Genomic DNA, 27,337 nt, shown 5'->3' with positions numbered 1-27,337 from the left:
TCAACACACTTTGCATGTAGGAATTTGGCCATCACAAGGGAAAATTCTACAGCAAAATATAGTTAAATGAACCCAGTGAATTCTGGCTATATCTCTGCTACTTTGTTGACCCTCTTGATTAAAAACAACCATTTTCCTCCTACAAGGGGGAATATGCCAGAAAAGCAAAAGACTGCTCAGACCATTAATGAAAAGCTGGATAATTTCTTGCTGAGAATAGACAAAGAGAGGTCACCAGAGAGGGAGAAGGAAGCAAGGACTGCAGCTGAATTTCAGGTCGAAGAGTATGATACTTTGGATAAACCAGTAGTAATGAAAGGGAAGGAAGGGGATGGCTGGTTGGGATTCCAGCTATGAGTATCTTAACATTGTCCCCTCTAGCTGTTGACTTGAGTAAGGTACTAGTGACCCTGAGAATTTGCCTAACATCTAAAACAGCACAAACAGATTAAACAGAAGAAAGCAGCTAACTGTTGGCACCACAGATCTGTTTTGTATTGCTCCCTGCATCACCTCCATGCTGTCCTCTGCCCCTGATCTGAGATCAAGCACATGGCTCTGGAGCATCCAGGCTGGGAAAGCCCCCACACAGCTCTGCTCATAACATGGTTGCTTCTGGCTGTCTCTGATTTGTCTCAAGAGTGCACAGAAGCAGCAAGACACCCCCATCTATTCTCCCTCAACTATGCTGAAATGTAATTTCAAATATTTCTTTCCAAGAAGTCACCAAGTCTTTTTTTTCTTCCCCTCTTGGGGATTTGCAAAAGCTTATTTGAACTCCAGTGTCCCTGTGTTGGTGCAGTGGCCAGTGAATGCTTTATTTTACAGGGACAAGCTGCCTCTCAAACTCAATGTGGAATCCTTCCTGCAGAAATATCCCTATCTCATGAAATTGGAAAAGCATGGCCAATATAGAGCAAATAAATCTATCTGCATGTGGACTTTGACTGGTATCAAACTGGCTCATTTATTGCCACAACTCTTTGCTGGGAGATTTTTGTTCTGCTGTAGAGCTGCTAAATTCCCCTTGAGTACTATTAGTGTTGCTGCTTTTTATGTCTCTCTCCATGACACTACTCAGTGCAAGTTATAATTAACTCAGAGAAAGTAGAAGGGGATGGACTCCGTCTGTTTAGGGGGAGATGGGTACAGACTGGGAAAAGATAATGCCACATAACCTAACCACATAGTGCCCAATAACCTTTGAGCTTTCTAGTATCCCCTGAACCTCAATTATTTTTAGACTTCATCTTTTTACTGAGAGACAGCCAAAAAAAGCCTGTTGTCTGCTGCAAACTACAGCAGTCAGCAATGATTTTCAGGGCTGAGGGAGGAGTTGAATAACTTGACTTGTAAGACCTTTGTACTGGCCTTTTGCACAAGACTAGTTTTTAGCATTGGAGAAATACAGAAGCCACCCCTAGCTGGGATCTTAGTATCAAAGGTGAAAATATTTCCATTTTCCAGCAACGCTGGACAGTCTGGAGAACAATTTACTGCTTAACTATTAAAGATATAAACACCAAACACAGGACCTACACTAGGTGCACTCAAGATGAAGGGCTTGTATGCAGCCCAGGGGTGCAAAGGCAGGCTGAGAGAGGGTAGCACAGGATTTCTGAAGGCGCACGCACATAAAGAGGAGCCTAGCAAAGTTTCTTGCATTTCTAAAAGTACTGAATTGTGGAAGAAAAGGATAGAAAAAATAGCATACTAGTGATCATATATGCTTTGTACACAGAAATTATTCCCCTGGCAGTAAACAGTGGGTGCTAACATGGTCTTTGTGCTCAGCTCACAGAATCTTTGGAAGCTGACAAAGAAAAATAAATTGTTCTTACTGACTTTGACACCTCTGCAGGCAAATCCAGCCATAAGCAACTTTATATAGCTGAGGAAACCTACCGAGTTCAGCAGGACCACTTTCATGTGCACATTACTCACATGGGCCTCAGGAATGCATGCTCACAGTCAAAACAGTTGATACTTTTGAACTATTCAAAAATGTGAGTTTCTGAACCAAGAAGCAATTTGAATAACTAGTGTGCTATTTTGATCTGCATTCTAATTTGAAAGGTCATCATTATTTACATGATAAATATAAATGGTGCTTTTGGAGTTGTTATAGTCCATCATGTAAATCCGTATTTAAGCATTATGAAAAAGAGGATTTGTGACTCAGTAGATCATATTAGCTCTAGGGTGGTTATTCCTGTTGATCAAATCTATTTTCTTACTGCCCAATGTGCATCAAGTCCATGTGATAAAAAATTTTTATGACATATTTACTGTTGTGTGAAGTGATGTGGTCATTTTTAATTCCTTTGATTTTTTTTTTCCTGTAATATTCTAAGCATCCTGGCATTCCCGGAGGTGAACAGGAGTCTTACTCTAAGTGGCCCTGCTTTGATCTCAACTAGATGACCATGAGTGATGAGCTGCCATAGGTTTAACAAAGATTCCTAGAAATATTTTATGCCTCACCCGATAATGCCTGTGATGCCTCCTTCACACATAAAAAACCCCATGCCTCTTCCATATACTTCTTTCTCAGCCAGAAAACATCAAGTGTCTACTCTCATTTCCCTTGTTTTGTGCCATCATCCCACTGATCCACCAGACTTATTGACCCCAGTAGCCTGGTAGCACTCAGGTGGTCACCTTGCCCTGCAATTGTTTTGTGAAACTGATTCAGTAGAAACAAACTTGGTGGTCTCCTGTCACCACTGCTCCCTGGGGCACTGAGCTCTCCTGCCAAAACTGACTCTACAGCAATGGCTCACACAACCACTGGGTCTGCTCTACCAGAGGAATAGGCAGTCAAGAGGCACACCCATTTTCCTTCTGTTCATCCCCGGCAGGCAGATGAAAGTATTTCCCACATGCCGGAAAATCTCTACAGCTGGTGCTGAAGGGAGGGACAATCTCTTCTAGCTGATGCACAGGAGCACTACATGCTTTTCTTGCTTCATGCTGGGCCTAAATGACCAATTTCATTCTTCTTGCTGCTGTTGTCTATGTGGTATCAAATACATGTGCATTCAGAGGAGGCTTTCAATGTAAACCAGAGAGGCCAGTTTTAGCATTTGACCATTCCTTCTTCCACCCCAAGGGCAACCAGAAAACACCTGCAATTACTGTGGCTTTATTTATATGGCACAAATCTTTTAGGGACCGTTAATGAGCTAATGTTTTTAGGATAATCTTAACAGCCATCATTTTGTGTACACTCTCCTTGCATGCTTGAAGGGGGAACAGAGATGGATTTTTCCCCCCTCAACCTCTTGCAGCAGGACCCTCTGTTCTTTCCATTGTCTCCAGTTTAAGGCTTGTTTTGCCAACTAAGGGATAGCAAATTTCAGTCCAGATCATCAAAGATTTCAAGAAACCTACACACTTCAGAAAGCCAATGCTTTGTTATTAATAAAATTGAGATTATTTTCACAAAGCCACAGTGTTTGTTGCTGATAGCCAAAGCTTGTAAAAGACCCCCAGAAATCCTATTTCCATCTGATATGAGCACAGCAAACAGCGGGGCCACACCCCATGCACCCCTTTTGGGCAATTTGACCTTCTTGATTAAAATCTGAAGCAATCTGAATCTGTGAGATGGGTCAGAGAAAACTGAAGGAAGATGAACACTAAAACAAATGAAATGTTAGAATAAGGGCAACATTTTGATTAGCAGATGTCTGGTATTCCCACAGTCTTGTTACCTTTGTTTAAATATTTGAGTCACCACTCTTAGTTTGATAAACATAACAGATGCAAAATCTACAGCTAAGTGTTAGGAGTGTATGTCAAGGCACAACAGGCAACCTCCACCTCCACTGGGACTGTGTTTTTTGGTCCAGGATGGGAAACTCATTGTTAAAACTGTTCCCAGATTATATCCCACTGGCCCTGATTACCTTGATGTTGGGAAAATGTCTCAAGGGACGTAAATTGCCTGGAATCATTTGCAACAGCTGCCAGCAACTGCAATTCTATGTTATTACAAAAGCTATCTCCCTTCCTGGGAATTTGATTTGCAAAAATAGAAGAATTAATAGAAATAGAAAGAAAGGTTTTAAAATAAGATCAGTTTCCAAAAACCAGGCACCCTTTTTGACACCAGTATCCCTTATGCTCTCAAATGGGAATAATTATAGAAATGACACCCACAAGATGGTACCTGCTTATGAAAAATAAATCTCTCCCTTAAATTTAGGCAGGCTCGAGTCAATATTTCTTGCAGAAGAAATCTCTCTTTTAAGCTCAGTATATTTTCTGGAACAATGGATATTGAATTGTGTCTGTTAATATAATCACTTGACATCTACCATTTTGTATATTTCGTGTTCCAATGAAACCTTCTCTGTATTGCTAATGAAATAATTTTTTTATGTTCTCAATAATCATTATTCTCTTTAATGAAAAGTTAGGGCAGATCTTTCAGTCCTTACATGTGGGAATAATTTCTACCCTCACAATGCTTTTTTTGAGTTACTTAAACTGACTTGAGTGAATTAAAGTTTTGTAGGGATGGCTTGTTCATAACTTAAGTGCTAATTGACATCTATTTCTGAACATGACATTCTGGAATAAACCCTACTGCAAGTCATTATTGCAATTATGGTTTTTATAACAATTAGTGTAATTATGTTTGGGATAGTAACTAGTAAGTCACTGCAGTGGAATGTAAGGCAATGTCTCCTACCAGCTGCCTTTGAAAATCTTCTGTCAGAGACAGTGAGAAAGATCAGTCCTGAATCACATTAAATATCTCCCACAAATATGGTGAAATGAAAGGAGACACAAGACTTCTGTTCATTAATTTTGAGGAACAACTAATTCTAGTGCTTGGAAATTTCAGAGTTCTGTTATCACGGATTAAACAAATTGTTTCATTTCCACGTCTTTGCATCAGGATACAGTGGTCAGTATAACGAGTGATTGGTAGATAAAGTGAGCCACTAGTACTTTAATTCCTATCCCTGCTCTGCCTCCTCTTTAACACCCAGGTAACTGTCAGAAGGGGACCCAGCTATTACAGATGACAAGGGGTAAATGCCTTCCTGTTGTCCTCCAAAGGTTAAGGTTTACCAACCCCAGTTGGAAGCCACAATCTCCAATAACCATTAATCCACTAAACTCCAGTATGAGTGAACATATTTATGGCTGCAGTCACTAAAGGGTGAAATAAAGATTAGTTTTTAGTTAGGAACGCAAAGCTTTTTAGATCAATACAGACCCACTGCTGAAATCAATCTAAAGTTTGGAATTTTTAAGTAAAGATTTACTGGGCTTCCTTGTACAGTTAATTTTCCAAAGGGAGAATAGTCTCAGCAATGTTACATAGTAATCAAATTGAGTAAACACTAGTCAGTTCGTAAACTGACCTCAGTTATGCGCATAGCAAATGAGTGTACAGCAATAAAAATACCCATAATGTGGATAGTAAACTTGCCAATAAACAGGTAAAGCCAAAATGCACATATAGACTAACATGATAAAATATTAGTAGCTACATTTGACTATTTGAAAACATAAATAATCAATATACATTAATAATGAAGTTGTTCATGCATTTCTTTATTACTGTGCATATTAAGTGTTTCAATTATTTCTACTTAGTTTGATAGATAAATGTATATGTACATTTTGTGCCTTGAAAAGAACATAGGATTACTCTTCAAAACAACAGCTACTGTTTAGATGAAAGAGCAAGTGGACTGGAAATACACAGCTTGTTATACCCCTCTGCTGTTCATGTTTGATGCATGTATACAATTTATTATGCAATTTCTTGAGATTTGACAAAGTAATTGTCTGGCAAACCATAGCTTTAATGATGGTTTTTCTGCTTCAGACAAAAGGTCTGAAGGTAGTGTAGGAAAATGACTTAATAGATCAGTGTCTATAAATGCTGTTAATGTGTATTTTATATAAATATATATATTTGCAATGGTAGCCCAAGTTATTTTCTGAGTTACCGCACAATATGTTGTGAGATTCCATGTGGTAAATTCATTTTTGTCATCAGAACTACTGCATGAAATCTAGTATGTTGAGCTGTAACTTCCAAAATAACTCAGGTCACTGCCCTAGTTTTAGTCTGGGTGTCTGTCACTGGGAGTCCTTGACAGTGGACCTGAGTCTGTGAAAAAGCCTGGATGTTACAGTAGTGCCACAGTGGCTTAAAAAAAGACAGAATTTCCATTGTTAACCCAATTTTAAAGGGTTTGTCACTTGGCACTTAAAATCCATTCAGGTCTGAAACCAAAGCCAAGGAGCAAAAAATGAATTTCCTTTTAATCTGGTTCTTTTTAAATCATCATCATAGCTATTCTTGAGACAAGCAGCACAGAAATCCTAAGTTTTTGTTATTTTGAACAGCTTTGCAATCTTTTGTAACTAAAATATGTCTAATTTGAAAAAAAAAAAATTCTCCACAAAGGATGTTATTCATTTTGCTTGTCTCCCAGTTTTATCATATGTAAAATAAAAGTGGGCCAGATTAACAGCTTGTGTGAGCAGCCACTGGGTCCACCAGGACTGTCTCTTTATACCAGCAATGAACTGTCTGCTGAAGAGCTGTATCCAAATAAAGTTAAAATTGCCTTTTTTCTTTTTTCTCCAGTGTTATTTCTCAGCTCTAGAATTTTTGTGATGTTTACTTATATCTTAGCATAAATGAATATGAGGCATTGGGCAGACAGGAAGATGTTATCTTGTGAATAATAGGTACCTGAAAATCACCCAGGCAACTTGAGCCTAAGGAAAAAAAAAAAAATTCAATTCTCATGACTGGGCTCTGACATCAAATATTGCTTTGTTCTATTTCATCACCATTTTTTTTAGAATTAATGATATCTACCTTCACACCTGCTTTTTTAACCTTCGATACAGGGCTCATGGATGAGCTCGTTGATATCCGAGAAAACTATAGTCTTCTCTTCATCCTCTGGTACAACAGAAATGGAGCTACTGTTGATTGCCTCACTTTTCCCATTTGACACTATGGAAATCTTCAATTTCCAGCTGTGAATGGCTGGCATATCCTTCCTGACAAAGCAGACCATAGATGATCTGCTTTTATTCCAAGGCAATGTCACTCAGAGCCAAATATAAGGATATTTTTATTATGTGAACTAGATGCTGGGCTGAAAGAGCTGGCTGGTGACACACAGAGCCCTGCCAGCCTTTCAGTGATGACTTCTTCTTGGTTTCTGCTGCCTGGGCCAGATTTGTGCCAGAGAGAGCTGGATACAATTTCACCTGAGCAAAGGAAAGGCATTCTTTTCTTTCTCATAATTTCCACCCCCCCCCCAATTATCTCATACCAAATTTATATAATCCCTGACCAAAGAAAAAAAAAAATGGTATTTTTACAATGCTACACCAACCTCAGGTAGCTATTTTGCAGTTGGACCTGGTAGAAACAAGACAGAGGACTTGTTTATCTGAGTAGCTAGCTGGAGCCATTGTTAGATTTCACCAAAATCACCCTCACCAGCTAGTGAGGGTCAACACCAATTAGGGGAATAATGCTTGACCTTCACTGACTACATAAAGTTAAAGATTACCTGTTTTTAATCTCATGAAGCCCTATGTTTTGTGTTTGCATTGTTTGTCTCAGCAAACTAATTTGAATTATGAGGTTTTGAGTTTAAAAATACAATCTGGGGAAGGGGAGAAGCAGCACATTCACTGTTTCACAGTGGTGCTAAGTCTGGTTACTGAGAAAGCAATGACACATGATCTCCACAGAGAGATCAAGAGAGATCACCTTCTGCTCTGCAGCAGAGCAAGACTCTACTATTTAAGCACAGCCCTAGTCTACAAGCAGCCAGGTCAGAAGGTGCTCTGTTTTGTCTTACAAAGATGGAGAAAACTGAGTGGAAACCAGAAGTCTTAACTCACCTTTCCTTTTATTTTTTATACATATGTCCCCAAAAATTTTAATGAATAAGCACTTGGTGGTCAAACAGTTTATTTCACATCATTACTTCCACATGAAGTACTGGATGTCCAGTGAGTCCTCTCTGCCACATCCAAAGGGAGAAGACAATCCTGGGACAGTTAAAATGGAGCACTACAGGAAAGATTTCTGTCCCCAGAGCACTTAGACTTATGGAGAACAAAATTCTTTGTCAGCACATTTTGCTTGAAAGGGATTTAAAAAATTTTTTGCAACTCCTCTCTCCCTTAAAAACTGATAGTGTTCTTTTGGGGCTTATGAGAGTCACAATAAACCTATGGCTTATATATTTCTTCAGCACAAAAATGTACTCTAGCCACTGCAATCCAGTTAGTTCCTGTTGCTCTGAAGCTTGCCCTTTCCCCCATGTGTCTCAAAACACTGCCTCGAGAAACCAAGCAACTGGGATGTAACACTTACAAAGCCTGACTGTGACTTTGGAGAAATCAGCAGTGTCACTTGCCACCAATGTATCCTCCTCTTAGTTTTGCAATGAGTCCTGTGTGCACCAAGCTGGGAAAACTCAGCCAAACTGACTAGCAATGTAGACACATATCCCACAACAGGAAGGCATTCCCTTTCAAGAGAGTACTTAAGAATATGGTTTAAGAAATGCTTAAATGCTTTCCTGAACAGAAATGGACTTAAGCACAAGAGAGTATCCCTTAATTGGGAGTACAGTGCAGGCACAATCACTAAAGCTCGTATTATATGCCTGAAAATCGAGTCCCAGAGCGTAAGCTTTTCCAAGTGATGGTTAGAGGGTTCCTAGCTGTAGCATGGTTCTGTACAGAAGGATTTGCTTAATCCACCTTGCTCTTAGATTGCAATTTCCCCAAGCTTAGCTGCTTCTTTTAACAGTTCTGAGTTCTGCCTCCCCCCTAAGTTATTTTAATAACTCTTTCAGAGGAAATACCTTATATTTTGATATTTAAGAAGCTGGTTTTCTACAAACTTTTTTCATGTCATCTTGATTGCACAGCATTGCATTAAATGACTTTTTTTTTTAATGTCGTTTACTTTATTGCCTTTTTGTGGACTATGAGAGGAGGAACAACTTGCCTTTCAGTCCTCTTAGGTTCATTCATTTAGGGTACTATGTAGCAGTGCCCAGTTCACCCCCACTAGAGTTTTGGGTAAACAGGGCAAAAGTCTGAATACTTAATGGCATTATGACTCTTTGTTACAGTAAAATTTCTGGGTTTTTTACATTCAGGCACAAAAACAACACTTGACAATATATCTGTGAGATAAATAGAACCAGTCACTAGTCCTGGAGGAATCTCAAAGCACTAGGCAAGCATGGATTAACCAGGACACCTCACAGGCAATCAGGATGCCTGTGACACCTCAGGACCCAGTTGTGCCAGTGTCTACAGTCACACAGTAGCCACTGGCATCACAATTGTGATAGTAAACATTCAAAAATACCCAGCTGGGTGTGAAGCTGGGCAGATGTGCTCAGCAGGGCTGAGGAACCACAGGCTGAGAGAGGCTTGGACTGCACTAATGAAAATCTTTTTTAGCATTTGTTAACTGAAGCATAGAGATACTAAAGAATGCACCTGGGTCAAGGTTGTTACATCTATATTATTAGACTCAAGACAACTTTTTATTCTCTTGCCCTTCCAGCTCCTTGCAGTGCCTCACATCTCCTTGGTTTCCAGGGAAAGAGTTTCCTCAGAGAACAGCAAGGTACATAGGAGCTTTGGATGGTTCCCAGGTGCTAAAATAAAGTGTGCAAGCCAGCGTAAGTACAATCACTGTGTGCCAGTGGTGGGAATCCAGATGTCCAGACTCTGGGGGGTGGGTCTAACAACCACCACCACGGCCTCCTGAAATCTTCCTCTCCTGCCCTACTCCTACACTGAGACTACCAGTGATGGAGTGAGTAGTTAATCTGTACTCCAGGAACAGTGCACTGAGATGCCAAGTCTGCCTTCAGAAGTGTGAGCTTGCAGACTTCCATGTCAGAAGCTTCAAGGGTGGATTATACAACAACGTTCAGCAAGAATAGCAGTGTCATTGGTAACTGCTAGTCCTGCTCTTGTTCATCTATTTGTGCAGCACTTGTACCTCAAAAGGGACCTGTGTGCTCAGATCTGTCCAAACAATTAGCCCAGCTTGGCCCACCTGTAGTCTTTACCTTTCTGGAAGGCCTTTGGAAAGAACTTTATTTTCCTGTGGTCCCATCCACATCCACATAGCTCTGGTGAGTGCCAGAATCTCTGTTCTGCCATTTGAAATGCAACAGTGGCAGAAATGCAGACTGTTGAGAGAGTTCAGCAAGCCAGAAGGCAAATTCTGTGCCCCAGAGAGGGGAGGCAACTGAAGCTCTGTTTCTGACAGCAATCTCAATGACAAAAGGGCAGGTGTTCAGAATTGATACTTATTTCAGTTCTTAATAATAAAGATACTGTGCATGTAACTTGACTTCTGAAATGTACCAGGATACCAGTATATATCACAACAAAACATGCAAAAAATCCCCCATAAAACATCAGTTGTGCAGAGATATATTTTTTTATTACAAGCACAGACAATAAAGGCATTCAAAATTTCTCTTTTTTTATAAAATTAATCTTACTGAAATGTATTTAGCTTGTATATTTACTGAGTTTCTTCCCTAGGACTTCAATGACTTTTAGCCTGTCTTCTGCACCAGAACCTCTTCCTTTAATGGCAAGATGTGATTTGGATCTTGTAGTATTGACCTCCCCATCACTAGCCTCTGCAATCAGACTTTGGTAAACTGAGGAATCTGCAGGGAGGGGAAGAGCTAAGGAAAAGGATGATGACTAAAAGCACAACATCCCCAAACCCCTGGCTTTGAAAAGATGAAAGCATGGGCCACTGCCCACTGTTCTTTGGAAGTTCAGTTTAGGGGCAGAGCCCTATAGCTATGACAGAGAAGGCTTCAGGGTTCTTATGTATTCAGTGCCTCAAGGGAGAGGGTTTTTGCTCCCAGTGGTTCCCCTGAAGCCTGTGACTGTTTTAGGTAAATAAATTAGAGATGTGAAGACTCTGCTTAAACCAAGTGTCAAGTACATCTACTTTTGCTCCAAAGAGAAAAAATAGATAATTCTTACATGATGCAGGTCTGGGAGTAACAGAAGAAGAAAGCAAGCACATAGTATTTTCTGTCAACAGCTGCCATCTGTAAGATGAGTAAAGAGTGAACTTTAATTTTTCACTTTGAAATCAACCACCCAACTTAGAAACTTTGAAGTTTCCCTTCAAAATATTTAAGTCTATTGAGAAAATACCATACCCAGGACTTTTGGAAATATTTCTACAATGTAATTCATAAGTCTCCACAAATCATACACATAAGTTAAAACTGAACTTTATTTCAACTCGAGTTAGTGTAGCAAAGTTAAATAAAAATTAACCAGGTCTTTTCACTAAAAAGCAAAACATACCAGTATGCTAGTCCAAGAAACTTGCTACCAGGATGTATTTTGGCAGCTTACAATGGGGGGTGTGTGTGTGTGACACATCAGTCAGTGCAAACTGATAAAAAACCCCATGGGGTTTATTTACAGCCATTATGGCAGCAAAGTTCAACATAAAAAGTGTGATATAAAAATCATTCTTCCCATCTACCACAGTTGATGATACTACTCATCTACTCACATCACTGAAGACACCAGCTACTATCAAAATGGAGGCATCTTGTAATTCACATTTCTCTCAACAGGATCAAAATCGTGTGGCCAACAGAATACAGCAGAGAGGAAGCCACAATGAGAGCAAATCAAAGAACATGGTTTTAGAAACAGCAGAGGATGGTGTCATTTTGGGAAGAATACCATGCACCACAACACCAGCTGCCTTACCTCTCTTGGAAATTTCTTGCAGAAATAATTGACATACAAAGGAGGGGGAAGGGATCTATCTGGCTAGGAAAAAGAGAGAGGTATGGCAGAACTTCTTTATTAAGGTCACCAGAAAATAAATAAAAGCAAAAACTGCCTTGATGCCTTTCAGTTCCAGTCCTTTGCATTCCTGAGCAATCTGACTCCAGCTCTGTAAATGCATTGGCATCCTTGGCCAAGTCAAAGAGAAAGACCATGAGACCTGGCATTCTAAGTCCCACTCCTGGTGTGTGTTTTAATTAACAGGAGCCTGAGCATCATCTGTGAAAGGGGATGGGGCTCAAGGCTTTCACACCAGGTAAAACTTTCTGTGAGTGCTTGTTCCAGCTTGTTCCAGTCTCCTTTCATGTGCATTTCATTCAAGGGCATACATTCCACCATTCCACCTTTTTTTTTTTTTTTTTTTTTTTTTTTTCCAATTGGAGGTTTGACAACAGAAGAACAGAGCTATAAATGTGAGGGTACAATATATCATGAGATAAAGTGTGGAGAACATGTCCTCTACCAAAATGTCCCTTGGTAGAAAGAAAAAGCCAAAAATGTCTAAAATAAGAATTCCCTCTGCTTCTTACAACTATAAAGGAGCAAAAACCAAAACAAAGCCCCAACCCATGGGCTGTGCTATGCACGTTTCTAGGGTATCAGCTCTGGCAGAAAGTTGAAAGGTTATGTTTGAGAAATAGCAGCTGCTTTCCTGCCATTTGGTTCAGGCTTCTGCTTTGCAAAGTCTTGAAACCGAAAGACAAATCTGACAATATGCTAATCTTCCAATAAAAAAATGTGACTTCTGAACCCTTATCTGTTGAAGAGCTGACAGTGAAGTTCAGAGACGGTTGTCTAACCAGAAAAAATGATAGAGAAAATATGCCTTCAAACAAGATCATAAATCTTGAACAGTGCAGGGGAACAAATGTAAAAGGAATGTTTTACCACTAACACCATTTAGTAGCCTCACTTTCTCTCCCTTCCATCCCTCCAGCCTCATCATACTTGCAAGGAAGGAGGATGTATCCGGTCAAAGCAATAATATGAATACAAGGGGATGGGGGGTGACAATATATCGGCTACTGAAACCAGACATTATTTTCATCACTCCTGGGGTGTGGGGGGAGAGCAGAAATACAAAACAAATACTGTGCAACCTGAATACAAGACTTAGTCCCCCCCTGCCCCCCCCCAACACACACACACAAAAAAGTTTGCATATTGCACAGGGCCCTTGAAGATCATAAATCTATGCATGAGAAAGATGTAGTGGAAATTTTTGGGGGGATTAGAGTTTATTTTTGTCATCTCTGTGAGACAGCTACTCATTCATCCAGATCACAGCTAAGAAAAAAGCTGGTCACAGAAATTAGCAGTTTCAGCTCAGCAGCAAAGTCGCCAGCCTGTGAAGGCAGAGAGAAATTGACTAATTAGCAATGCGCACTAAAACTTGACGGTTCTTTATAGAGAGAGAGAAGAGAGAGGGAGAGCGAGAGGGAGGGAGGCGGGGGGGGGTGGGGGGGGCTCGCTTTTTCCCCTTCTTTCTTCCAAAGATGTTTGAAATCGCAGTCATTTACGCTCGACAATTTTTACAATAGCCTTGAGCCATAATTTTGCGAGTCTCTCCAGCATCCATCCCCCTGTATGGTCTCTCTCCACTGGCCATGCACGACCGTTTCTCTCCCCAACCGTGGATTTCCTATTACTCTCGTTACGACTCACTGAGCCCCAGGCCCAAGGATAATGATGTGTTGTTTCTTGGTAGCATAATTTGTCACACGTACATTTTTTCTTCTTCTTCTCTTGCAGAAAGCTCTGCGCTCTCTCTCTCTCTTTCTCTCTCTCTCCTTCTCTCTCTCTCGTACATTTTCTTGCTGTTGCTAATTCATGGTGATCAAATGATGTACGACAAAATAAATTGTAAAGAGTGACTGCTCCGAGTTGGGAACCAGAAGGTTTTTTTTTTCTTTCTTTCTTTCTCTCCTTTTTTTTTTCTTTTTTTTTCTTTTTTTATCTTTTTTTTTTTTTTTTTTTTTTTTTTGAAGGAGCGAGCAAACCTTTAAAAAGGAAGGACAATTGATTTTTTTGGGGGGGAGCTTAAGTGAACCTTTACTTTGGCAGCTGGTTGTGGAGCAGGTAAGTTTCTGGCCTTGTGTCTAACCGTCTCCGTGCATTTTCTAGTGCCTCCTGATTTGTTTGTTGCTGGGGGAGAGGAAAGGGGTGTTTGTGTGTGCGGGGTGGGGGGGCAGTTGTGTAACGAACGCGTTTGCGGAATAAACTCCGATTGCAAGAAATGGGCAAAACGAGAAAGAAAGAAGGGGAGGGAGAAGAGGAGGAGTGTGTGTGTCTGTGTATGTGTGTGCATGTATGTATATATGCGTGTGTGTGTGTGTGCGGTGGGGAGGGGGGGATTGACCGGGTCCACTTAAAGGGAGAGGCTCCGGGAGGTTTCTGTAGCCGCCGGCGGGGCGCGGAGCGGGGCTGAGCGGCGCCGGGGCAGGGGTAGCGGCTGGAGGGAGCCCCTCGCTGTGCCGATAAATGGGGCGAGGCGGGGGTGAAGGGAGGCAGAGGAAGCCCAGTATTGGCGAGAAGCGACTGAGAGCGCTGCAATGGCAGGAGCAGGTCTCGGCGGGATCCCGCTGAGGAGGAGGAGGAGGAGGAGGAAGAGCGGCGGCGGCGCTCCGCGGGGCGGGATGCGGTCAGCGCGGGTCGGCGGTTGCGCAGCCTCCGCAGGTGCGGCCGCGGCTCCGGGCAGCCTCGCCCACCCCCCCTCCCCGGGCCGGGGCTGGGGGGCGCGGCGGGGTCCGGCCGGACCGGGGGGCCGCCGGGCATGGCCCCGTTCCCTGCCGCCCGCTCCCGCCTCCCCCGTCCTTCCCCCAACTTGAACTTCACGTAGTTACCGGAGTTACGGCCGCGGCGCCGTCTGCTGCGAGGAGAAGCAAGCCGGGCAGGACAGCGCCGGGCGGCCCCTCGCCGGGCCTGGGGCTGCCGCTTCCATCCCCCCGTCCCCGCTCCGGGGTGCGAAGTATTGCAACCCCCGCGCTGAGCCGAGCAGTGGGGCTCAACTTCGGTCCCGGCCAGTGCCGGAGCCCCCGCTCCGGGCACGCCGCCCCCGGGGAGGAAGCGGGTCCTGGCGCCGCCGAGTTGCCAAAGGGGCCGGAGGGGACCGGGGGCTGGCGGCGAGCGGGGCGGCAGGGCTGCTCGCCTGCCCGGCAGAGTTTCAGTCACTTGGTAGTTTCTCTGTGCGTCGCGGAGTTGGGGGGCGGGGGAGGGGGGGGGGTGGTGGTGGTGTTATTTGGGGTGTGTTTGATTGCTTGGGTGTTTGGGAGGGGGGAACCTGGGAGGGGGTGGCTCAGCTTTGAAAATGTCCCCGGCTTCCTTGCTCCTCCCCTGGAGAACTGCCCGGTTGGCACCGAGGAGGGAGGAAAACGGGGGCGGGGGTGAAGAGGGAAGAGGCAAAAAAAACCCCAGATCTCCTCCGGCCCTCCCAAGTTGCAGCCCCTCCGAGCCCGCCCGTGTCCCGGGCGGGGGGGCGGCTCGGCTCGGCGGGCAGAGGGGAGCCCGTCCCCCGGCTGCGCCCCTCGCCACCCTTGCGGACACAGCCGGGATGCGCCCTCCGGGCCTCTAAAGCTCTGTGTTTATTGTTGTGTCGTCCCGTGTGTCCCCCCACCCCGTTCTCCTCCCCACTCCTCTGCCCAGGTTGGAGGAGGGTTTAAAAGGCAGGTGTGCCGGAGGCCGCTCGCCATGTCCAGATCCGGGGACAGGACCTCCACCTTCGACCCCAGCCACAGCGACAACCTGCTGCACGGCCTCAACCTGCTGTGGAGGAAGCAGCTCTTCTGCGACGTGACCCTGACGGCCCAGGGCCAGCAGTTCCACTGCCACAAGGCCGTGCTGGCCTCCTGCTCCCAGTACTTCCGATCCCTGTTCTCCAGCGGCGGCGGGAGCGGCGGGCACCCCCACGCCCTGGGGCTGGGGCCGGCCGCCCAGGACGGGCTGGGAGGTCCGCCGAAGGAGCCGCCGCCGCCGCAGACGCAGGAGGAGCCCGGCACCCCATCCTCCTCCCCGGAGGACAAGCTGCTGGCCAGCCCGCGGGCCATCAACAACCTGGTGCTGCAGGGCTGCTCGTCCATCGGGCTGCGGCTGGTGCTGGAGTACCTGTACACGGCCAACGTGACCCTCTCGCTGGACACGGTGGAGGAGGTGCTGTCGGTCAGCAAGATCCTGCACATCCCGCAGGTCACCAAGCTGTGCGTGCAGTTCCTCAACGACCAGATCTCGGTGCAGAACTACAAGCAGGTGTGCAAGATTGCCGCCCTGCACGGCCTGGAGGAGACCAAGAAGCTGGCCAACAAGTACCTGGTGGAGGACGTGCTGCTGCTCAACTTCGAGGAGATGCGCGCCCTTCTCGACTCGCTGCCCCCCCCCGTCGAGTCGGAGCTGGCGCTCTTCCAGATGTCCGTGCTCTGGCTGGAGCACGACCGGGAGACCCGCATGCAGTACGCCCCGGACCTGATGAAGCGCCTCCGCTTCGCCCTCATCCCGGCGCCGGAGCTGGTGGAGCGGGTCCAGTCGGTGGATTTCATGCGCACCGACCCCGTCTGCCAGAAGCTGCTGCTGGACGCCATGAACTACCACCTGATGCCCTTCAGGCAGCACTGCCGGCAGAGCCTGGCCAGCAGGTGAGCGGCGGCGGGGAGGGGGGCTGCCCTCACGGACGCCCCTCGGCGGCTGCGGCCCGCGGGGGCTGCGGGAGCGGGGAGTCCCGGCGGGCACAGACACCGCGGGGCCGGGGGCGGCGCGGCGGCCGGAGCGGCTGGAGGGGGGCGGCGGCGGGGCCGAGCCGCCCGCCCCCTGCACCACCAAACTTTTCGTCCCCTCCCCTCGGCCCTCTGGCCATCCGCGCGTTGGGAATCTGGGCTTGGGGGGATTTTTTGACCATAATTAATAATTTTTTCCTGCCACAGTGTTATTCCTTAGCAAGGAGTTACGTCTTATAACTGTAATAGCCAAATCCTACATCTGTTATTTTCATAAATAACTGCATCATCCATGCACGACCTGATGTTGCTGACGGTGGGGTGATGTCCCTGTTTGTGCGTGGAAACTTGTGACTTCATAGTCCTTATATCTACGACATGTCAGTTATTTTCATTTAATAAGGTAATGAATCACGATGTCAAAGATTGACAATATGAGGTTGGTGTTAGGAAGTGAATGCACAGCACGTAGTTTAACAAGGATTAAATATACACAAAATTTATTTATCTTCTTTTAAAATATGTTTGTACTTCATTCACAGATGGAAAGATAATACCATCTTCTAGTGCTGGTATAATAAAGTGATGTGGTAGCACAGAAATCAAACCACACTTTGTATTATTCAGCTTATTATAAGCTTTTTAACTAATGGGTGCATATTACTAATTATTTGACAGCAGCAAGAAAGAAACTAGTACATTAATAAATATTTTAAATAATACACTCTATTAGCATTAATGCAGAGGATTCTTTATGTAATGGACACTACTCAGATGGTTTAACTTTGGAGATGGTGTGCCCTCTTATTATTTCTGGCTAGCTCACTGTGTTAGTGTTCTGTCATGCTTATCACCTTGTTGTCTAACTGATTCTCACTCTGAAATCAAAAACATCAAATACAACTATTTTGCAGCATAAAGTATTTCTGAGATGCCACTGTCGTAAGTTGGTGCCTACCCTTTGCACTTCAACACTCAAAAGTGATGACTTTCAAAAATGCAAACCCCACAAACTCCTCGGGCAAGATTCTGCACGCCACTGGGGGCGAGCTGATGCTCGTGTCCTGGTGGATTGCTGAGATACCAGCCGGCTTGGTTCAGTGAAGATACCTTTCCAGCTTCAGTGGTCCATGTCATTTGAAGGATATGTAGTGGTGTTCTGACCACTGAATGCTTACAAATGTCATGGATGCTGCAAGAATCCGATACTGCTGGTGCTGGGAGCTGGCTTTCCCTGCAAGTGGGAGCATACACAAAGGGATTGCACTTTAGGCAGTCGTAGATGAGAGTCTAAGTTGTACTTAATGACTTACAGGAGACTCCAAATACCACAAATGCTACTCTTTTTATTTGTAGTAGGTCTGCATGTCTGTGCAGACAGTGGTATTTCAGACACCCTTAACCACAGTGGGTGAAAACATGCTGTCACCTTCCCAACTTTACTGTGTGTCTAATAACAGTCTTGGAACTAGCCTCTCTTGATTGAGTTCTTTAGTGGTAGTGAAATGGGAGCAGAACTGTTCGGATTTATTTATAAGCAGGCATTAGAACTTACTCCAAATGTTAAAGTGTTGGAGGTGTTGGAATACTTACTAACGCAGAATGAAATTGTTATATTTTCATTTTTGGTCTTGGATGATATTCCTGGAAATTCATAAAGGTCACAAAGGCCCATCTTTGAATCTTAATCACTTCAAGATTTTGCCAGGCTGCCTAAGTGTATGAAGGAGGGAAAAAAAAGAAACATTCAAGACTACAAAGATTTCCAGATTTGTCCTCTCTGTTACTCATAGTTTTTCTAAAGTAGCAATTTTAACAGGTTGACATTCATTCAGTAAAATTTTAAGGAAGAAAATCTGCAAAGAGTTCCTTAAGTTAGTAATTTGTAGAAGGAAATCTTAAAAGTAACTAACAGTGAAGTACATGTGCAAATACATAAAAATTATTACACAGAAAAAGACTTCAAAACTTTGATTACTTTTTTCTGTGAGTAATGGTGACTTTGGTAATTTGGAATTTAATGAAAGGTCATTCGCCAAAGATGCACATGTCTTTAGAAAGAGATTAACTGTTCCACTTGTGCAGTGTAATAGCTCCTGCACAGTACAGTTGATGAGAAATGCAAGCAGCCCAATGCCATAGCCACCTGCTTCCTGCATGTTCAAGAAATGAGAATTGCACTCAGTGTTAGAATTTGCCAATAACTTTTCTACATTTTTAAAAAGAACTTTTTTTTTTAACAAGCTACTTAAAAGCACCTATGTTACATATCCATATGCACACTTTGGAGTAAATATGCATCAGGGCTACTATTTCTTAATAGAAATAAATGTAATGGGAAGCTCAAAATATGCTGATTCTCCTCTGAAATGTAACTATAAACTTAATCCTGTGATCAGGGCTGGAGAAAAAAGAGATTTGGGCTCACAAGAGCCAGTCTGTGCTCTGTGAGCAAAAGTATTTATAATGTTTGTGCCACAAATGCAGATCCTGCAGTGCAAGTGATGCTGGGGCTAGAAGTACCTGAGTTGTCTTTTGTGCTGCAGTGAAAAACGCTATTTACCTACAGAGAGACTAGGGGTTTTTCCATGAAATTTCCTAAGAGAAGGTAATGATTCAATGTCCTGATGTATTTTTGTAGTATTAATTTTCAAGATACTACAATTAAATTATCAGAATTTAAAAAGTTGAGGATTTATGTTCCTGACTCATGAGCCTTGCTGTGCACTCTGAGGTTTAGGACTTCACCACAGGGGATAGGTGTTTTGGCTTTGATTTGACATTTCATCAGATGCTCAACTCTAAGCAAAGTTAGTAATACTGTTGGCTCAGTGATCCTCACCTCACCAAGGCCTCAGCATACAAGCTGTGGTTAAAGCCTCTGGAGACACAGTCAGTCTTGATGTCACTAGGAAAAATCATATTTGATTTCAACTTGGAGTGGGGTGAGTGACCCTGAACATTAGGCTTAAATTATGTTTGTCTGTCCCTGAAAGAGACACGTAGCTCTGTGCTGTATCATCTTCTGTAGTTCTGGGAAGAAGATGCATTTACATAGAGGAAAGTTCATATTCTGGACATTTATTTGACTCTCGGATCCTCACCAGAGTATTGAGTTGATTAAAATGTCTCTGTGTTTTATTGTGTAATATAATGTATTTTATATAATATACCGTATGTATTTTCAATTTTTTAAAAGTTTGGGGATAGAACATTACCACCTGCAGCTCCTCTCACCAGCATAGGGTGTTTGGGCTGGTCTGCCCCTCCCAGGATCTGCCGGCAGAGCAGCAAGTACAGCTGCATACCTGAAGGCAGAGGGGACTGAGGGAAGTAAAACTGGGAGAGAGGGGGAAATGCAGAAAAAAGAAAGGAGTTGAGATACCCCAGGGGAGAAATGGGATATAAGTAGTGGAAATAGGACAGTACAAATGAGGCAAGAGATGAGAGAAGGATAGTTTTGAAGGGAGAAAAATGTAATAGGATACCAGACAGGAAAGGAAACTAGCAAAAGAAAAAAGACCCTGGCAGATAAAAAGAAGATAGGGAATGAAACAAAAGGGGGAACACTAACTCTTGGTAGAAACAGCATCTGTTGTCAATGGCAGCTGAGTATTGCAGTTTCTGGAAAAGCTTTTTCAGATTTGGGGAGGAAAAATGGATGGGGGGATCAACCAACTGACATAAGATAGGAATAGTCCTAGGCAGAAAATACAGAATTAAAGCGCACAAGAGAAAAGAGGGGAAATAAGGAGACAAAGAGATAAGAAGGCTAAGCCTGCCCATGCTGTTTTATGGTTTCAGCAAAGTCCCAGCATGTACAAACCCAGCTGGTTTTTTATACTTTTGTTCCCTGGACTACTAGACCTTGGGGAGATTAGAAGTGCAAATTCTGGTCCTGCTAAAGCTAGTTGTAGAGCTGGTTTGTTTTGCTATTTGTTTGGTTTTTTTTTTTAAATTTCATTTCAGTTGAAAGAGGGTGTCATCCAGACTGTTTGGTGGTAGGCAATATTAGTGAAAGTGATAGCAAATTAAACAGTGACAGGTGATGAAGATGATATGAACAGTTTTCATTCAGTAGGAAGATGATAACTGTTGAAGAAGGAAAATGTGAGGTGCTGAACAGTGTGAGACAGTGGCATTTATGTGGAACACATATATGCCTGATCTGCTTTACTTTCTACAGAGGAGATTAAAAATTTGTAGAAACCAGTTACATCCCTTGGCAATTAAATAATTTCTTTCTTGCATACACTATTTGTCTCCAAATCTCACAGACTGCAGTTCAATTTTACTTCTTTTTCTACTGAGATTTTTGTAGAATCTCAGCAGGACATGTTTGGTGGTTGTAAAAAAAGTCTGTGTTTTTTCATTGAAATGCACTCTGTCTTCTGGTTACAGCCTGTCCCTTTGTGATCATAACAGCAATATTTGGATTTTTAACTAATATTCTTATTCATGATTAATTGCAAGTAAGAAATACTACAGCTCCTGAATTTCCATTCTGATAAGAAAAACACATCTTAAAATGTATATGAATTATTAAGTTTTGTGTTGCAACATGGATAAAGTGGATGTGAGGCTCTGGTTTATTTTAGTGAGCTTTGGATCAGTTTTTATGTGCCTGAATTAATATCAGGAAATTGTACATGTGCCAGGACTCTCTTAGCTGAGCTGCAGAAGGGAGACTGACACATTTGAGGCTGTGGGGTAGTGAACCACAGACCTGTAGTCAGTTTAATCCTAGCTAGTCTCACCTACTTTCCTTACTTCCCTCATGTGCATTCATTTACCATTGGAGACAAGCTCATGCTGAAGTGTAAGTGGAGAGATGTGGAGTTTCCAAAAGGGTGGGAGGCCTGGAGCTCACATTATGGACAGAGGGAGCACCACTCTGCTAAAGGGACTGCTGTAGGTCAGGAAAGTCCTTGGGAGCCTTTTTAAAGACACATATGTCCTGGCTGGTAAAATCCTTGAGAGCTGCAGAGGCATAGGTGATAGCCATTTTTTTGGGTCAATTACAGTATTTGTTAGGAGAAACATAATTTATGAAGAGCATTTAATGGCCTTTTTTATGGACAGCCATCTGTCCAACAGCTGCAGGTGAAGAAGAGTTGCCAGGCTCTTTGTGCAGGTACTTGCCCTGCCAGCCAGTTTCCCAGTCAGAGGCACTACCTTGGAATAGTGTCCTCTGTGAACTGGCAGTGCCTCCTGATCCATGTCCTTAAATGATAGGGCTCTTCCCCAGGTCCTGAACTTTATCTGTCCCCTCTCTGGAATCCTCTGTTACCCCAACTCATGAGTGTTCCTCCCACCAGGAGGTCCTGACCTGCACACACCGATCCCCACTGCTCCAGACCTCTGTGCTTGGATCTTTACAGTTCGCTGAAACGTGCTCCTCCTTGGCTTTGTCACCCTGTCATTTTAGCACTTGAAGCAGCTTCAAATACCTGCATCTGCATCTCCAAACTCTTTTTCTGAAGGGAAATATTTCACTGCATTTCAAAACAGCTTGTTCTAGAGGGAAAATTAAACTAAGTTTAAAAACAAGTAATTTTAGTAAGCCATGCAAACTGATGACAAAGTATCTTTCAAAATGGGAACTTCTTCCTCAAATGCTGGAGCAAAAATGCCCCTTTCCACCCCCTGTGACAGTCTGTATAGCAGCTTTACAAGTCATGCAGGTCCCTAAAAGCAGAGCTGTTGCCATGAGTTCCTGCACTGTTCTTGCCCATCCTTTGGCAACACAACCCATCTCTGTCCTGTTGGCAAGTACATAGATTGCAAGTGGTGCGGAGCCTTCTAGACAAGGAAGTCCCATTTCAGACAAAATCCTCCTGGAATGATTTCTGCTTAGGGTGTACCTTTTTGCAAATGGAGTGCTGTAGGATCATGGTGAGCATCAGACATATATGTCTTTGCTACTGGTCTGAGACTTTTCTGTTCACTCTTTGCCTGATGTGCATCACCTTCATGTGGAGAGAAGAGATAAAAAGCAGAGAGTCTTAGAGGGCATGGGGTGGCCTGGGGTCACTATCGTTTTTTTCTTTATAGCAAAAGAATATGGAGGTTCTGAGTTTGTAACTGCTGAGCAGTAAATGGAACAGAGCTGTGATGGTGTAATTGTTTGGATTTGTACTTGAAGAGAAAGCACAGGGAGCTTTGGGGGCAAGGGGGGTGAGGAGAGGTAATGTAGAATACAAAATCAACAGAAAACAGTTTGCCAGGAAAAAGCTTTGGTTCTGATAAACTCATGTTATGAAAAAAATCATATAATCTGTAAAAACACTGTTTCATCTTTTCAAACAACTCCTGTGTTTTAAAAATCCAAAACTTTTTCGAATCAGAGCAAGATTTGTTATTATCCTTTGCTCAGCATGACCTGGAAAGATTGAGCAGGGAATAAGAATCCTAAAAGAAGGGTTTGAGCAGGACTCCCCTGCTCTGTAAATATCTCTCATGTTGGTTTTGTTGAAACAGATTCTTTCTGGTGTTACACGTTTACCAAAGGATCATCTAAAGAAATTGAAAGCTATGGAAAGTTGAAAACTATTGGTAGATACTTCCTGGCATCATTTTTCATATTTGCTGCCTCCCTGAAATTTTCTTTAAAAACTGTCATGCCTAGTACTTAATAGTCAACATTTGCTGTATTCTTGGAAAGCAGACAATAAACTGAGCAAATATTGTCAGCTGCCAAGTTCAATGGAAGCAGACGGTTTGCAGTGAAGCTGGAAGTAAATAGAAGTTGGTGCCACAGTTGGTTCTTCCTGTATTCCCCAACTGATGCCTTCTTTCAGTTAAAAAAAAAAAAAAAAAAAAAAAACAAACAAACAAAAAAAACCCCAAACGGTAGCAAGTCATACCTTGAGTGAGCTGGCAGCAAGGTGTGTTTCTTTCCTTTGGCTTCCTAAGGAAAAGGAGCTTCAGCTGGAGAGAACGCAGCCTCTGATGCTGTGTTAACCTTCTGTTGACATGGACATCAGACACAGAATCAAATAAAAAAGGACTTTCTTGGCTTTACACAATCTGAACTTCAAAAAATAAGAGTTGGTTGAAATTTCCTAAGGGACAAAAATGAAAAAGATGATTTGATGACTTTGAAGAATTCTATAAACCTTTTACATTTTACAATCACTGTCAGAAAAATTAAAAAAAAAACCAAACAAAACAAAAACAAACAAAAAAAAAAAACCAAACCAAACCCCCCCCCCCAAACCCTCAAAATAACCCAAAAAGAGAACCAGCAAACAAACCAAACCCAAAAAAAGGCCAAACAAAATGATATGAGGAAGGGAAGCAATTTGCAAAAGTACTTATCTTTGACTTTTTTTTTTTTTTAATTCAGGATAAAAATAATTGCTTAAAGGTTTTTTAGAACTTCCATCAGTGAGGAAAATCTTTGAGTAGTTTTACCAAGAAGATTCATGACACGAGAGGTTTTGTGTCTCATTCACCAATTTGCTTTGCTAGTACCATTCCTTTGAATTCACCTCCCTTGCAGTGCTCCAGGTACTCAGTGTGTGGCTAGTGCTAAATATCTTTAGCATTCAGATCTGGTAGTGCAAGGAGGCAAAGATGAGAAGGACACTCCTCTGTGTTCTTCCCAAAGGAGAACTGGATAGGTGTCCCTCTTCCAGGATAGTTGTCACTGCTAAGGTACCTGTTACATCAGAGGCTTTTACCCCAAAAAGGAATGGACATTGACTTTAAAAAATCTTCCAGCTAAAAGCTCAAGCTAACTCTTAAATATTAACTTAGAAATCAACAGTAGTGGGATTGCTTTCATAAAGAAAAATGGGGTTTTCAGAGCTTCAAACAGATTCTAAGTTATTTTAATACAGGGGATGGAAAATTGCCTGACAACTTTAGAAATAAAGGAATCTTTAACTTGTAAGGTAACTCTATAACAGTTAAGTGTGGCCTGCCAGGTAAAATATTCACTTACCCTTAGACTTCTGCTTTTAGAAGGAAAAGGAATCATTATTGTTAAAGCAAACATTAACTTTTTCTGTGCTTTTTTAAAGTATTGGACAAAATGTAAAAAAAATTCTAGTCAATTCAGAGGAGAAAACCAACAATCAATGTTTGCAGCAAATCATTCTCAGCTTAGTATTTGTCTTCCTAAACTTAATTCTGTCAGTGGTCAGCAACATGTATTAAATGAACATCCTCTTCAGTGAACATTACTGTGAGCTCTGCTGCAATGAAAACTGGGGTCTTCTGCCAAGCCTGCCTACATGGAGAATGAAAAGATGAAATCCAAAATCTTCATTATAAGACTGGTTTCCAGGTTTTTAGTATTTCTAGAAAGTATTTTCACATTCTTTCTAGTGTGCCTGGGGCAATAGGTGCAAATTAGAAGAGGCAAAAAAATCAATTCATAAAGCAACTTCCATACATTCAGCAAATTTTTGAACATTCTTTGAACTGAAGAACTAAAAAATTTATTGGTCATAATTTGCAAGAGACTTTATTGCGCTTTACGTTTTGATAAAATCAGGATAGTCTTAATGTCTTTACTTTATACATAAGGAGAAAGCCATTATGCAGGATTTGGTCTGTTGACTGTGAGAACTCGGGTCCTTCCCCTAGCGCTGCCATAGAGTTAGGAAGAGATTCTGGATGCCCATTCACCTATAGGTTGTGATGTTTGTTTATTCATTTTATGTGATGACAAAACCTCATAAAATTCCTTTGTCCAAAATAAATTTTACATTGTATCTTATGGCTTTCATTGAGTTCATAGTTAAACTCCCGGATAATTAGATTTCCTCTCTATTAAACATGTGTTACTAATCATGGCTATCTTTGCAGTCAGCTATGGAAGCCAAAATCCATTGAAATAAGCAGTTTACATATGATACTTTTGTTGTACTGAAATGCCCATCCAGGAGCTGGGAAGGTAATTGTTGAAGATCACATCCCATGTTCTTGATAGCAAAACATTTTTTTCAGTCATGGGCAAATGGATGCTTGCAACATTTGTTCAGTTTTGCAGACTGAAACTAGATTGTCAACTACATTTTTTGTTGAACACAGCATCCCTTCAGATGCCTTTTGAGAAGAAAAGGGTTTCTAAAGACCATCCTGGTTTCTGAAATGAAATTAAGTTTTTGGTGCTTGCAAACAAAACGTCTGCAACTGAATTGTTGATTGGGATAGTATGTATCTCTTTTTCTATTACCTCAATGTTTGTATCTAAACCTCTCTGAAATAAGTTGTTTCTGCTGCAGGTTAACTCAGCCTCTTTTTTTGAGGTTCTTGCTACTTATTTTGACAGTATCACTGTCAGACTCCGGTTTCTCAAATCCTTTGATGTAATGAGATATGAGGATGTAGATAAATTCACCATGCATTCACCTGCCCTTGTTGGGTCTGTACTGATTTTGTTGTGCTTGAGTTCAGTGGGCAAACACCTGGAGTTCAGTTTGGCTCTGCTGTGTTTAAGGTCAGCACTGAAGCAGAAGCAAGGATGCCATCATATCTGTCAAGTCCCTGCTCTGAAGAGCTACCTATACTCAAAGACATAGTGATATCATATATGAAAAGATAATTAATGATCCAGACTTCTCATATCCCTGAGTTAAGAGAAAAGTATAGTTGAACACTTGTTTTCTTCTTTTTTTTTTTTTCATTGATGACCATGATCACTTGTATGTCTTAGGATGCATTTGTTTTTCTGATGTGTAACACTACACTGGATGCATTAAGAACCACAGGATTGCCACTTCATGGTTGTGTTCTTTCCTTTTCTTTGCATTCCCTAATGCAGAAAGCAGAGCCTTACTGCATTGTTTAAAAACTGGAAGAGTCTGGAGCAAACCTGTTGTTGAGGCTTGTTTTCCTGCCAGCTTTTGTAGAATGAACTTCTACTAATTGCCCAGATAAGGAAAACCCACCAGTGCAAGATTGATGGATATGTTAATAAAGAAAAACAATGTACAAGAAGAGTATTTCCCATTCATGCGTTTTCTATTAACATGAGGCCATCAAGGTTGCGAAAGAGTAGGAGTGGTTGTCAGGAGTGTTGAGGTCTCTTACAGCCTTTTCTACTGATTTCTTGTGAGTCTATAAACTCTCTTGGGCTCAGCCTCTTTCCATGAATATTTATGGTTAGTTTAGACCATGGACTGGCAATCTGAGTTTTCAAGCTGATGGGCATCTGCTGCTACCTTTGAAGTGAGTAGGATTTAGTTATGTTGATGGGTATCTCTGAAAATGAAGCCACTTCTGTGAGTACTCAGATTCTTGGGTTTGTGTGCCTGAGGGAAACTACACAAGTTTGAAAATGTTGACTTTGAAATACACTTTGGTTTCCAGTCTTGTAAGTAGACAAAATAAATTTCACACCACATGAGGTACCCAGGAACTTAATTAAGGTGAATTAAGTGTTTTAAAATCTTAGCCGAACAGAAACTGCAAAGTGTGTGCAGAATAATAACAACATCAGTGAGAACTAGAGTTTTGGAGTCTAAATCTAAGTAATGCTTTCAAGAAAGCATGTGGACAAATTTATCTCAACTTTTTTGCCATGACATCAGCCTGCCTGTCCACAGTTTAGCCTTCCCTGACCGAAGACCCACTACTGTTAACAGAACACAAGGTGATCATAAAATCCTTGCTGGGGACACTGTGAACCACAGCATTAACTGAATAGTATATTAGACTGTAAAATAAAGACTGTGAGGAAAAAAAAAATAGAGTATATATAATGAAGAACATTATATAATGTCATATATAATGAAGAA

At 42.4% G+C, this 27,337-nt stretch overlaps 1 protein-coding gene and 1 long non-coding RNA gene across 2 annotated transcripts in view; both read left to right on the top strand.

Moving 5' to 3' along the window:
- The first annotated feature begins 9,443 nt into the window (after positions 1–9,443).
- LOC128799397 (uncharacterized) lies at positions 9,444–10,703 on the top strand. Its single transcript, XR_008434719.1, has 4 exons — positions 9,444–9,538; positions 9,631–9,713; positions 10,031–10,175; positions 10,594–10,703. It is a non-coding gene; the product is annotated as an uncharacterized LOC128799397 (long non-coding RNA).
- A 4,867-nt stretch (positions 10,704–15,570) lies between these two features.
- The window catches only part of KLHL14 (kelch like family member 14), a 55,983-nt gene continuing 44,216 nt past the window's right edge, over positions 15,571–27,337 (top strand). The window contains exon 1 of the mRNA XM_053958820.1: positions 15,571–16,508. Within this exon, the coding sequence (XP_053814795.1) occupies positions 15,571–16,508 (938 nt within the window). The remainder of the gene's footprint in view (positions 16,509–27,337) is intronic.

Source organism: Vidua chalybeata, chromosome 1, assembly GCF_026979565.1.
Source record: "Vidua chalybeata isolate OUT-0048 chromosome 1, bVidCha1 merged haplotype, whole genome shotgun sequence".
Lineage (NCBI taxonomy): Eukaryota > Metazoa > Chordata > Aves > Passeriformes > Viduidae > Vidua > Vidua chalybeata.
This window is presented reverse-complemented; position numbering and strand designations above follow the sequence as displayed.